The 14,871-nt window shown below is 41.9% G+C and overlaps 1 protein-coding gene across 1 annotated transcript in view; it reads right to left on the bottom strand.

The window, feature by feature from the left end:
- MYO1C (myosin IC) overlaps positions 1-14,871 on the bottom strand; it is a 199,566-nt gene that overhangs the window by 117,387 nt on the left and 67,308 nt on the right. The window contains 2 exon segments of the mRNA XM_030222087.1: positions 2,727-2,842; positions 9,357-9,512. Coding sequence (XP_030077947.1) covers positions 2,727-2,842; positions 9,357-9,512 — 272 coding nt within the window.

The following is a 14,871-nucleotide window of genomic DNA, read 5'->3' as shown; positions in this document are numbered from 1 at the left end:
AGGATGAGGATGGAATAGTGTCCCTTGGATTTGGCAAGGAACAGGTCATTGCAGACTTTAGAGAGTGCTGTTTCTGTCGAGTGTAGAGGGCGAAAGCCGGATTGAAGCGGATCGAGGATGGCCTGAGAGGAGAGGAAATCAAGGCAGCGCCTGTGGACAGCGCGTTCAAGTAATTTGGAGAGGAAGGGTAGAAGAGAGATGGGGCGGTAGTTGGAGGGACAGGTGGGGTCAAGTGAAGGTTTTTTGAGAAGTGGTGTGACTACAGCGTGCTTGAAGGTGTCAGGGACAGTAGCAGTGGAGAGAGAGAGGTTGAGGATGTGACAGATTGAGGGGATAACTGTAGGAGAGATGTTGTTAAGCAGATAGGTGGGAATGGGATCAGAGGAACAGGTGGTGCACTTAGAGGAAGAAAGAAGGCGAGCAGTGTCCTCTTCGGTGATCTCAGGGAAGGAGGAGAAGGAGGCCAGGTTAGGTTGGTTGAGGGAGTGGGTTAAGAAGTCACAGGGAGGAGAAGGCTTGGAAGCGAGTTCAAGGTTTATCTTCTGCACTTTATCGCGGAAGTAGTCAGCTAGTGTTTGAGGAGAGAGTGAAGGGGGGGTGGGAGCGGAGGGCACTTTAAGTAGGGAGTTGAGGGTGGCAAAGAGGCGACGAGGGTTGGAGCCAAGAGAATTGGTTAATTGAGAGTAATATTCCTGTTTGGCAAGGAGATTTGGCATGAGAGATTTGCCTATCACCTCCACTATATAGAGATCTCTCTCATGCATTTGCTTTATGCACCGATCGAATATGGGTGCTTTATGCACCGATCGAATATGGGTACAATCTTTAAATAGATACTTTATATTGCGATCTAATACAAACTGTAACACACAAAATGTAGTGTATGCAATATGTTGTCCTTGTCAACTTTGGTACATAGGGGAAACCACAAGGAAAATTAAATTACGTATTGCTCAACATCTGAGTAATATTCGATTGCAGAAAGTGGAGACACCATTGGTCAGCCATTGGTTACAACATAATCATTCAGTAGATGATCTGAGGTTTGTGATCATTAATAATATGCAGGGTGGTTATGGTAATGTAGAAAGTGAATTGATTCGTAGAGAGCAGCGATTTATTTTTAATTGGAGGACTGTGCACCCATATGGCCTGAATAAAGAGGTTGATTGGGCTTTATTGATGTCTGTATAAGAATGGTGGTTTAAGTAAAGTTAGATCGTTCAATCTATCATGATGACGTAAATTCTCAGAAGGGATTTCCTGTTTTGAACTCAGTGTTCTAAATGTCGCTGGTAAGACTTGAAATAAACTTTTTTGTAATAGAGTTTACGATTTATGTTTTGTTGAGTGTTGTTATATGTTTGTATATAGGATCTCCTGATGAAGTTTGAATGAAACACGGCCTGTGTAGAGATCTGTGGATGTATTTGTTTAAATTTGAACATCATCGTGAAGAAAATCCGATAGAACAATTCGGTTAGAGTGGAGTCACTCATTTGTTGAGATTATTGACCAACTCTGTGGACTATATTATATACTTCACTTCGCCTTGGATTTTGTGTACCAACGAACTAATTAAGGATACTCTTCCATGAACTATATAGAACATTTCGTCGTTAGCGATGAAGACAGATAAGTCATGTGACTTTAATGATGCTTTATGTTTGTGAGAAATAGCATACAGAGTATCATAGGCGGTAATATAGATTATAAGTATGTTTAGGTGTGTGTGAAATTTAATAAAATATTGTATTTAATTAAATAAAAAATCTTTTTCTTGTTAATTTTGATAGAAGATTAGGTCATTAACAAATAGGATATTATGCATATTCATTAGAGATATCTTGAAAATCCAACTGGCTGGTGGTACAGGTTTGAAAACTACTGCTCTAGAGAGCTTGATCTACTTAAATTTGGAGAAGGAGGTGAGAGCTCTGTATATAACCAATCCAACTCATTTCCAAAGAGGAGGGGAAAAAAAACCAACACCAAACAAAAAAAATCAAAATCACTAGCTGCTTTGTTTTCCAATCTGCAAGTGTTTATATCATGGAATGGCTCAAATTCCACAATAATTGTTGAAAAGTAACTTAAAAGCTTTAATAAGCCCTTTCATAGAGCATGGGAAATGATTGAGAACATATGGCATGTGATATAAATATACACATTCCTCACCCACAGAGGTCATGGAATCCTAGCAACAAGGAAATACCAGATAAATATTAGTCAGGGAAAAAAAAAAAAAAAAAGAACGAAAATGTGCCAAGTTGGCCCTAAAACTCCCTTATACAGAATCAGCTGGTAAGCAGCAGTCAAAATGTAACATTCAGACCACTGAATACTAATTTTAGGGCCCAGAGTGCCTTTGGTCTGTAAATCTTCATTCTAGATTCTAGGGTAGTAAAAAGTGCTTTTAGTTTTTACCACAGAATCCTAAGTTCATCCTTTTTCAGATGTATGCATCATAATTAAGGCCATATGGTTAGGAAAAAAAAAACTTTTTACAAAGTGCCTTAACTGTTTATGGAAAGTGTTTGTGCAAACAGACACAGGAAAAGTCAACTTTCTCTTTATTTCTATACACTAACATTAGGAAGAAGAAAGAGGAGGGAGAAAAAAAATGGAGACAGGAGAGAGAACAGATAAGAAAATATTTTACATATTATCCAGTGGACAAAGGTTGCTGCACTCCCTCCCCCTTCTCAAGAGCCACTGTCACTCACAGGTGTGGTGAAACTTCATAGAAACTGACACCTCTGTATCGTTCCATGTGTGGTTTGGTATAGATTTCCAACTCTTTGTATGGATTTACAGATACCAGAACTGAGCCAATGTATGTCTGAAGAAGAAACAGAAAAAGTTTTAAATTCACATCACAGACAGATGTATTCATGTTTACTACTCAACATTTCAAATACTAATATCACAGCCAAGATACTGATTATTTTATTCAATAGTTTATGTTGTTTCCCTGCACAATCAGCCATATTAACTAGAGTTGAAAATAACATCCCTGGATATCATTAATTCAGCTTAGCTATGTCAGATATCATCACAAAGAGTCCTAGTGGAGCAGGGATAATAGGGATGGCTCTTCCAACACAAACCAGGAAGTCAGGAATCTCATCATACAACGTGTATATTGGTTTGTGTTGGAAGAACCATCCCTATTATCCCTGCTCCACTAGGATCCTTTCTCTACATTGATAGTGGTTCCTGTTCCTCCACCCCGGTGGTTTCTTTACCTAAATATCACAGGCATTACACACATTGAGACTTACCTGTGCAACTCGGCAAACGATGCATATTCACTGAAAAATACAACACATACACATGCGCTTTAAAGTACTAAGCCCAAGAGGAGAGCTTGTTCAAGCTCTCTTCCTCAGGTGGATGACAAAGAATTCTGCACTTTCTAAAACTGTAAATTAAAAATATTGGATTTTCACATATATCCCCTTTCCAAATAATAATTCAAGTAAAGTAAGTCCCTTCCCAAAGAGCTTACAGTCTAAGTGGGACCTAAGGTAACTGGAGATAAAAAGGCCTCTTACTAAAGATTGTCCCTTCCTCCCTTCTCACCCATTACTTCCCTCACCTGTAACTGTCTTGTCTGTCTGTATTATTTAGATTGTAAGCTCTCTTGAGCAGGGACTGTCTCTTTGTATCAGGTGTTCAGCGCTGCGTGCGTCTGGTAGCACTATACAAATGCTAATAATAATAATAATTGACATTAGCACATGCTATACACTGCGTGTCCTATTTCATACCTATGGGCCACATGGTACTTAGCAAACAATAATGTCTGTTAGTATGCACTATGCTTTAGTAGAAGGGCTACAAAGTGACTTGCCCAAGGTCACAAGGAATGTCAGTAGCAGAAGCAGGGGTTTTAATCTTGGTTTCTCCGGCTTTTAGTGCATTGTTCTAACCACTAAGCCACTCCTAGCATCTCTTTTGCTTCTTTCAAAGTAAAACCGGAGATCTGGTAAGCTCTGCAATTTTGCATAAAGACTGGGAATACTAGATGGGCAACACCGTCCTTACGTGCTGTATTACTATTTTTATAGCACTACTGGGCATACATTGTGCTGTACATTGGTGATAATTATTCAGGTACAATATGCTCCTGCCCAAAAGGGCTTACATTTTAATAGGTATCTGAGGTGATACAAGATAAAGCGATTTACCCAAGGAATGTCAGTGGCAGAAGCAAGATTTGAACTCTGGCCTCATTGGTTTTCAGCTCACTTCCTCTCTATCATTTTGATATCATTTTGTATAGGCCAATCAGAGCCATAAGCATTTATTCACCCATTTTTAATCCTCTTCCTCCATCTTGTGAGCTCATAACCTCAGGTTATCTTTGACTCCTCTCTCTTTCTCTGCACAAATCCAATAGACTTTCTCTATATCACCACCAAAATTCATCCCTTCCTTTCACTGCACAGTACCAAAACCCTTATCTACACTCTTTATACCTCACATTAACCCTCTCTTCAAGTCACTTAATTGACTCCCTATCCATTTCAGCATACAGTTCAAACTCCTCTTATTAACTTACAAGTCCATTCACACTGCAGCTTCTCAGTATCTCTTCACTCTTCTCTCCCTACACACCTCTCCGGGAACGCCGTTCTTCAGGTAAATCTCTCTTATCTGTACCCTTCTCCTCCAATGCTAACTCCAGACTGTTTCTTTTACCTTGCTGCACCATATGCCTGGAATAGACTTCCTGAGTCAGTACATCAAGCTCTGTCTCTGGCCGTATTCAAACCTAGGCTGAAAGCCCACCTTTTTGAGGTTGCTTTTAACTCCTCACTCCTATTCACTTGTTCAGTACACATTTTAATCATTCCCACCACAAGTAATTCCCTAATTCCTTATTTGTCCATCTTGATTAGATCGTAAGCTCTGTTGAGCGGGGACTCTCATATACATATTTTATGTACAGCACTGTGTATGTCTAGAAATAAGTAGTAGTAGTAGTGGTAGCCACAGCACTGACCTCTTAACAAACCCACCAATCATAGTGAAAGTCCCAAACTTGGACAGCAATCATCAGCTCCTTAGAAAACTAGTAAATATGCACCCCAAGTCTGGCTACTAGATAATTATATTCTATATTATGACCGGCCAGGGTATCTTATGTCCCAGGTGGACCTTCAACCAAGTCCACCCCCCCAAAGGCTGGCTCAAAATCCTAGTGCTGGCTACAGGGATGGGTGGGAATTTCTCCCCCCCCCCCCCCCAATCCTATAGCCAATATCATCCTTTCTTCCCCGCTCTATGTCCTCCTCCAGTTACCCAGCATCTCCTTTTCCGTTCTAACCCCCCCCGCTCACCCAGTTGTCCTGCATGTAGCATTCTCCCCTTCCCTACTCCCACCCTACATGTAGCATCACCCCCCCAACCCTCCTACTCTTCCCATGCCAGTCCAGAAGTGAAGAATGAGCATTGTGCAGGCCCTAGAAGCATATGCCCACATTGAATCAGTGCTGAATCTTACCCCTCCATCACCACCTTCAACAGAAAGTCTGCCTTGGGGGGTGGGACAGGACATGGTAGCACTTTAGCATGTCTTCTATTTTCAGGGCCTGCAAAATGTTCATTGTTCTTTAACTTGGGGCGGCACTTGAGGAGGTAGAGGGGGCAGTAGGAAGGCTCTCACATACACCAGACACATGCCATCACCTACCAAACTCTGTCAACCTAGTGTAAGGGCTGACCCTACTCAGTATTTTAACATGAGCCTATTGGAATTTGACTAAAAAGCAGAAGTCACACGATTCCTCCATGCCAGCTAAAACAAGGAAAATGTATTATACCCCTTAGAATGGCAATGCAACTACAGTGAGCCTACAGCAACAAACAGGATGTGCTCCAAAAGGCAATAATAGCTGGTCATCTACTGTGCTCTATATTGCCCCCCAAAACAATAGCTAAATGATTAGAACTTCATAATGAACTGGGGATCGGAACCTTGAAGTGCTCTTTGCTATGGTCATGTGAGGGTCCACAGGTCAGACTGGACGACTTAATGCTGTTATTTGCTCCATTACAATTATTGGCTCATAGTTTGAATCTCTTGGAAAAAACCCACACTACAGGTTCATGAATGCAACTTCATGAATGCAAGGAGTAAAAACCAGAAGTCAAAAAGTTATTTATGGCAGAACTTCCTAAATTGTATGTTGCAACCCCAAATGGGGTCATGAAGCCTGAATTTGGGGGTCACTACCTGGCCAGGCATCTCAAAGGATGCCACTGTTCTTCATCCAGAGATGGGGGTCGTTACTTTTTAAAAAGTACTGGCTTCAAGAGTAGTGAAGTAAAGTAAAAGTCTTATCCAAAAACAAACAAAAAAAACACTCAAGTAATAAAGTACAGCTCTTAAAACTACTTTTTTTTTTACTACAAAGTAAAAAGTATTCTTAACAAGTTGGACCACAGAATCTAGTATGTGTACAAGCTAACTTCCAGGGGGTCACATAAGGTCCTTCCTAGGAAAAAAAAAAAACACCCTGCAGTGGGCAGAACATTAATACACCTATTGGAAAACAAAACAAGCTGGATTAATACAGATCAGTCCTACACAGACACTTGATGCTAACAGAATACCCAACCTTTTTCACACATGAACAGAGGTAGCCCCTCATGAAGTATAGAATAAGTAACCACAAACTAAACATAAAAATATGTAGACAAAAAGTAAAACTGAACCCCCAAGAGGCCATTTTCTGCATACAGTGCAAAACCAAAGAAACAAAAACACGTCTATGTACCATGCAAAATACAAAGAGAGCAGATGTAAATTAAAAAAAAAAAAAACGTACACATTTCAATTGCTACATTAAAAATTAACCAACAAAACAAAAACAGAAAATTAGGTGATACCTTTTTACTGGACTTATTACATTTTTTTTTTACTAGTTTTTGGAGGCCAAAACCTCCATCTTAATGTTAGGTCAAACATACCGTCCCGACCTGAAGTAGGTTTTGGTCTCCAAAAGTTAGTCAAAAATGTACCGTATTTTTCGGACTATAAGACGCACCGGACCATAAGACGCACCTAGGTTTTAGAGGAGGGAAATAGGAAAAAAAATTTTTTTTCCTTTTTCCCTCCTCTAAAACCTAGGTGCTCCGGTGCGTCTTGTCCGAGTTCGGGATCGCCCTCCCCTACTCACGTCAGCGATGTTCCCTGGTGGTCTAGTGACGTCGGGGCAGGAAAGAGCCCCCTCTTTCCTGCCCAGCGCGCTGCTCTCCGTCCTCCTGTATGCTGCCTGACGGTCTCGGCGATATTCAAAATGGCCGCCGAGAGTCTCGGCAGCCATTTTGAATCTCGCCGAGACCGTCAGGCAGCATACAGGAGGACGGAGAGCAGCGCGCTGGGCAGGAAAGAGGGGGCTCTTTCCTGCCCCGACGTCACTAGACCACCAGGGAACATCGCTGACGTGAGTAGGGGAGGGCGATCCCGAACTCGGGGTGAGGGCGATCCGGAATCACTACCTTCGGACTATAAGACGCACCCCCCATTTTCCTCCCAAATTTTGGGGGAACAAAGTGCGTCTTATAGTCCGAAAAATACAGTATATATTCTAATATAAAGGTGTCACCTTATTTTTTTTCTTTTATTTATTAGCTTTTAAAGTGGACTAACGCAGCTATCACATTACTTTATCCTAAATTAAAAATAAATATTTTTTTTTACCTTTGCTGTCTGGCCATTTAACTTTTCTGTGTTGGTCCCAGTTTCTGGTTACCGCTTTCCTGTCTTCTTTTAACTGTTTCTAAGGGTCTTTTGTCCATGTGTCATTTATTTCTCTTCTCCTCTTCCACTACAACCAACTCCAACACTGATCTGTTCCAGCTCTATGGGTACTTGAGCGACCCCATTATTGAGCAAACTCTTTTGTGTCCAGGGAGGGGTAATTTAGCATCCCCAATCATTTTGAAAAGTTGACTCCTATGTCCCCACCTATCCAGTCTTACCCAATTTCTCTCACTCTCTCCAGCCCATAGCCTCTGTCTCTCTCCCCCCACCCCACCTTTATCCAGTACCATTCCATCTCTCTCTGTCATTCTCTCTCTTCCCCTCCCCACCTATCTAGTCTTGCCCAATTTCTCTCTCCCCCCAGCCCATAGCCTCTGTCACGATTCCTCTTTTACCCACTATTTCCCCATCTCTCTCTGGCACTCTCTCCCCCTCCCCACCCATTCAGTCTTGACTAATCTCTCTCCCTCTCTCCTCTCCCCTGCACTGTGGCTCTCCAGCACAGTCTTGCCCCTTTCCTTTCCTCCTGTGCAAATAGCAAAAGAAAAGGTCCTGTGTACCTTTGCTAGACTCGCCCTTATAAACTACTATGGGAGACGCAAGGGACCCGGCTCTCTGCAGTGGTGCCACTAATGCTTCCTATGCCAGTTCCAGAAGTTTACAACAGAGGCGGCGGGCCCGGCATAGGAAGCACTGCTGGCATTGCAGAGAGCCAAGTCCCATATGTCTCCCATGGTAGTTTATTAGCACGAGCCTGGAAGAGGTGCAATGAGAAGGATGGAGCAAGACTGTACTGCAGGGCCATGGTGGATGAAAGGGTAGAGGGAGTGGGCATGGCGGGCAGTAAAGATGCAGTTTAGTCTGGGGAGACAGCCAAGCCCGACAACAACAAAGTAATAGTCAATCAACAGTTGCTCTGGGCAGATGTAGAGGGTGGAGACTAGGGTTTCTGGTAATGTCAGATAATGGCTTGCATCTCATTGGTCCCGAACGTCCAGCTCAGATGTTATTGGGACCGGAGGTTCGGGTCTAATCAGTTGCAAGCCGCATCTGACATCAGTTGGAAAGCCTGTAGAGGGGGAGAAGCAGAGGGATGGAAAATACTTTTTTATAATTTCCAAAGTACAAAAGTACAGCTTACTTGTAATGAGTTACAAGTAAAAAGTATGGCAAAAAAACATGTAACTTGTTACAAGTAAAAGTACTGCCAACTGTACTTAAGTACTTTGTTACTACTCATCTCTGTCTTCACTACCTGGGAGTTGTTATGCACTTTACATGGCCACACAATTTGGGGTTGTGGCTGCAGTAAGAAGTGATCTAAGAACACTACTTTAATCACGTGCCTACATTACTAGTCACCCATTTTCACAAGATACAGAAACTGAATTGCTCTTTTCTAATGAATATTCTACAAAGTACTTTTTAGAATTAACTCGTGTCATTTGCATACATACCATACTAATAAAGCTTCTGGTAATGACAACTTCTTTTGTGGCCTCTCTCGTATGTGCAGTTTTGCAAATTACCCCTACATGAAATTGCTGAGCAAGCTGTGCATTTTCTTACCACTACTTACATAAATCAGATTTTCCTTGAATCGTTTGCGAAGGTTTTCGATAAAAGCTGCTTCACTAGTGAAGTTCTCAAGCAGGACAAAGTCTTGAACGCCTACCCGGTCCCGGGCTGTCAGAGCACTCTCCATTGTTAACCGTATCCCGTCACTTCCCAGTGCCTATGACCAAGCAGAAGTACATGAGAATTAATCACCAAGTCCTAACCAGTCAAAGTAACAGATGCCAAAGAACCCCCTGAAAATAGCTGGAATGCTTGAGAGCCAGCCATTTCTCCTTCAGTCTTATGCAAAAAGAAGCCATGTTTCAATAGTAAATTATACTGTAATGGAGTGTCAGTCTGTATCTATTACATCCTACTATACAACCTTGGCTGCATTCATGTCTTTACTAATGTTTTTTTTTTTTATAAGACTACGTCCAAAACACTTTAAAAAGCAAAAATGACACAGTTACAGAAATTAAAGAAGCTGGGCTTAAGAATTTAAGCAGATGAAATGTATTTTAAGCATAAAATAAATGGCTATGGAAACCTCAACGTTCAAAAGGTAATTTCCCTTTCCTGAGGAAGGGTATGAGTAAAGAAGGCACAGTAGACAAACTGCCTGTTTTATTTGGGCTTTGCAGTGAAGATTTAAAGTGGATACCAGAACACAGATGGAAAATTCTCTCACCGGCACCTGCTTTCAGCGGATAGAAGCAGGCGTGGCTACTGCTTCAGTGGATTTGAGTCCGACAAGAGCAGCTGCTGTGATGTGAACTACAGCTGCTCCCTACCCCCATAGAAGAATACAGTGAAGGGGGAGATACAAAAAGGTTAAATAGAAATATTAAACAAAATATCCAAAAATATATATATGACAAAATGAGCAGGCAAGCAACTAAAGACAAAAGCAAAAATTAAAAAAAAAAAAAAAGACAAAAAGAACAAAACAAGAAGTTGCAAAAATAGATTTTATGTTTCAATGTTTTTTATTGAAAACCAGTACAGAAATACAGCTATTACAAATAAGTCTACAATAAAACAAAGGCAATTATCTGTGGGGGTTTTTTGTTACATTTGTACCCCGCTCTTTCCTACTCATGGCAGGCTCAATGCGGCTTACATGGGGCAATGGAGGAGGGTTAAGTGACTTGCCCAGAGTCACAAGGAGCTGCCTGTGCCTGAAGTGGGAATCGAACTCAGTTCCTCAGTTCCCCAGGACCAAAGTCCACCACCCTAACCACTAGGCCACTCCTCCACTGTTGCTACTATTTGAGATTCTACATGGAATGTTGCTATTCCACTAGCATTCTTCCATGTAGAAGTCGGCCCTTGCAGATCACCAATGTGGCCGCGCAGGCTTCTGCTTCTGTGAGTCTGACGTCCTGCACGTACGTGCAGGACGTCAGACTCACAGAAACAGAAGCCTGCGCAGCCTTCTACATGGAATGTTGCTAGTGGAATAGCAACATTCCATGTAGAATCTCCAATAGTATCTATTTTATTTTTGTTACATTTGTACCCCGCGCTTTCCCACTCATAGCAGGCTCAATGCGGCTTACATGGGGCTATGGAGGGTTAAGTGACTTGCCTAGAGTCACAAAGAGTTGCCTGTGCCTGAAGTGGGAATTGAACTCAGTTCCCCAGGACCAAAGTCCACCACCCTAACCACTAGGCCACTCCTCCACTCCGTTGTTCATTATCATAGTCTAACATTTTTTCCTTTTTCACCCTCTTCCCCCTACCCTCTCCCCTCTTCCAGTGATGTTCTCAAACCTCTCATTACAAGCATGTAACATAACTATAATTCCCATCGAAATCTTCGCCAATCCCCATACGTTAAATGTGACCTCAGATGCATGTCAAAAATAGATTTTAAAAATATAAGGGGGCCCTTTAACCAAGCTACATTAGGCACTAATACGCACCTAATGCAGGAAAATGGCCTAACGTGGGATACGCTAAATCATTCTGTGTTAGTTCTGCCATTTTTGCATGCTAACGGCACAATAATTATACGTTTGTTTGTTTGTTTGTTTCGGGTTTCTTTTTGTTTTTTTTGGTGAGGGTATGTCTGGCTTGGAAAATACAAACACACTTGGATCCGCTTCACTGAACAGATGAGACTACTCAATATCAAAAAGGTGAAGACACAACAACACTCTCTAGTTTTGTTTTGTTTTGTTTTTTTTGGGGGGGGGGGTTATTTGTACTCCGCGCTTTCCCACTCATGGCAGGTTCAATGCGGCTTAGGTACTTATTTGTACCTGGGGCATTGGAGGGTTAAGTGACTTGCCCAGAGTCACAAGGAGCTGCCTGTGCCTGCAGTGGGAATCGAACCCAGTTCCCCAGGACCAAAGTCCACCACTCTAACCACTAGGCCACTCCTCCAGTTAGAGGAGGAAAGGGATCTCATCATACTGCGGCACGAAAAACAAACCGTTCTTCTCATAACTTTGAGGCACACAGTGAAAAAGTAATCACAGATCCCAGAAAACCTCCTAAAAACGTATTTTTTTGGAAAAAATATTTATCTTGCAAATTGGTTTAAAAATATTCACTGATATAGTCTCTCATTACATATACACTCAGAAGCCCATCTAGTGTAATCCCGCAACACATACATGAAGAAGGCTTGGGACTTATCTGGTAATGCAGTATTCATCTAGCAGCCACGGTAACACAGCACAGAACAGTGTGGTCCCAACAGACCCGTTTCGCGGTAGCTTCTTCAGGAAACCCATTGATGGTGGCTGTATTGCTGCTGAAATGGCTGCTCCCCGATTGGTAAAGAGCAAAAAATAGCCATGGATGCGCTAATCAACTAACACATGTACATTACTGCTGTGCAAACTGATTAACCTAACCATAACATAGAGTCTTTAACACCACCTAAATAGGAGGCAGTAAGTACTCCTGCGGTAATTTTTTTTTTTAACCAGCCATGCATGGCCATTAATGAAACAAATTGAAAAAAAAGCCCTATTTGACAGCCACATTAGAAAGGGGCTTAGGGGGGTCCTTTTACCAAGCAGTGGTAAAAGGATCCCTGTAGTGGCGTCGGCGCATGGGACTGCCACACGCCAAGGCCTCTTTTTACCACTATCGGTAAAGACTTTAAAAAAAACTGGAAACGGTGGTGCAATACGTGTAACACTTGCCACACAGCCATTTCCAATGGGAGCCCTACCACCTCCTATGTGGGAGGAAGGAAGCCCTTATAGCTTCCTAAATAGGAGACAGTCAGGGCTCCCCCTACAAATGGACTAGAAGAAGTGTTACACTTACCACACCACCATTTCCATTTTTTTTCTAAAGTCTTTACACCGTCGGCAGTAAAAAGAGGCCTCAGGGCACTGCAAAGCTGCACGCCAAGGCCAAACCTGCAGTAGCCCTACTGCAGTTTGGTAAAAGGGCCCCTTGAGTGCATTAAGCCCACTTTTTAGTGCAGCTTTGTAAAAGACACCTAAGTAAATAAGCCAAAAAGCAAAAACCCCACAAACAACAAACAAATAAATGTGACTTTAAAAAATGTACTCCCCCTCACCACCTAAGAATTTTGGCTGCCACCCAGTTTTCTAGCCCTGACATGCATTGTGTTACAGAAGATGGCCACATAAAATGGGCAGAGGAGTAATATGGAAGCCAATCACAAACAGAATTGGTTAGGTAAAAACACAAAACAAAAAAACCCAAACAAAAACCAACAATCCTCTCCTGAGTGATTAAAACTCTCTCCTTCTATTTTATAACCTAGGAAATAAATCTAAAAATTACTGCATCTAAAAACAGTGTAAAAAGTGTCCTACCTGACTCCAAATCTGGCAATCAGATCACAATTACAGGATCTACATTTTGTCCCAATGTGCAGTTGCATTCATACAAATCTGTCTTCCATTTACACACAGTACAAGACGTTTGGATTGTGCACATTCAACCACAAAAAGCTGCCAATTACATCCCTCTCCTCAATTCACTCACCACCACATCTTTTCAATATATCATGCCCCCTCTCTATGTACAAGACCCACCAAAACAAAAGCTTCTTCAGGGAAAACCTAATACAGAAATAGACTACAATGGTACATAAAATCCACAGGAGCCATTCAAGACGTACATTTTCCCTTCCTATTGCAATACTGCTCACTCAGACTTGATTTTCTGTGCTTATCTCATACACTCTTGAAATGTTGGCACTATTTTTGCCATTATCTTCCTTCAATAAACTTGATTTACATTAAAAGCTGCTTGCCTTATAATTATGTTTTAGGCTTGGTAGTTACTTCTTGGGTCTTCTGGGCTTACAGATCAATCAAAACTTACCTCTAACTGGGATATCTTTACCATTTATTCACAACTACTGGGGAGGGGGCATTATAATTCTCATTCCTCCCACATACTCCAGCATTTGTGGCAACAGTATTCAGACAGGGACCACAAACCAGGGACTCCAAAAACCCACCTCTCTCAACTTTGTCTACTTAGTATCACCATTGTGCAATAGCTGGCACTCCATCCCACAAGGAACTATACATACAGCCTCTAGAGCATTCATAGCTGGCCCAAGAGGTTGAAACAGATCTATGGCATGGCAGTACTGCTACAGAGCCACTGAGTTACCCTAAATAGTAAGTCCCTCTTCACAGTTCTTTCTAGTGCAAAGCCTGCACCAGTCAAGTAACTTCCTCCAGATTGTCTCTACTTGTTTTTCCATCTTCACTTCCTGGTTTTTTTTTCCCTTATAAAAGCATTGTTCCCAGGCAAGGGAGCATAATCTTCCTGAGCACTTGCTCATTAATGAAATGGTCTGACAATTTGTCCCATAGTAGCTACAAAGGAACAATTACAAAAGTTGGAAAGGATATATATTCTGTACACAGTAAAGCTAATGGAAATGTTGGAAGTGATTAGGCCCAAAGGTTTTTTTTGTTTTGTTTGTTTTTGGGTTGTTTTGGGGGGGTTGGGGGGGGGGAGTAACAAGAACAGTTTCTCTGGGCCCCAACCTTGCCCTAAACTGAAGACACAGCTGACCAATGGACTTTGGGGCCCCCTCAGAAACACTAGGGGTCCAGGGTCCAGGGCAGAAATTTCAAACATCGGTCCTGGGAGTGAAAGAGTTTTTAAAAGAATCCTAACAGAAACTGATGTTGCCTTAAGTACAACAGGGCTCATGCAGAGATCTGCTGATTGAATCATCTCCCCTGCGAAGGACATGACCTCCCAGGCTCTTTTGCTGTGAACACAGGCACTAACCCAAGTCCTTTCTTCTACAGCTCCAATAAAACGTAATTGGATAGCCAAGGAAAAAACAGTTTGAACTGGGGGGGGGGGGGGGGGGTTCAGCTAGTTTTCTGTACAACTAGTAGTTTTACTTCTAAATAATATTATATAACTTTGTAAGTCTCTGTGCTTTGAAAATGAAGCTTCATAATAAACTATCACTGAAAACCTCCACACTGCAGTCTGCTTCATTACCTGACTCTACTGATATGTCACCAAAAAATGATTGTCTTATGGCCAAATAAGTTATCATCAGT

Source organism: Microcaecilia unicolor, chromosome 13 (assembly GCF_901765095.1).
Source record: "Microcaecilia unicolor chromosome 13, aMicUni1.1, whole genome shotgun sequence".
Lineage (NCBI taxonomy): Eukaryota > Metazoa > Chordata > Amphibia > Gymnophiona > Siphonopidae > Microcaecilia > Microcaecilia unicolor.
The sequence above is the reverse complement of the archived record's forward strand: the minus strand, read 5'-3'. Positions and strand labels throughout refer to the sequence as shown.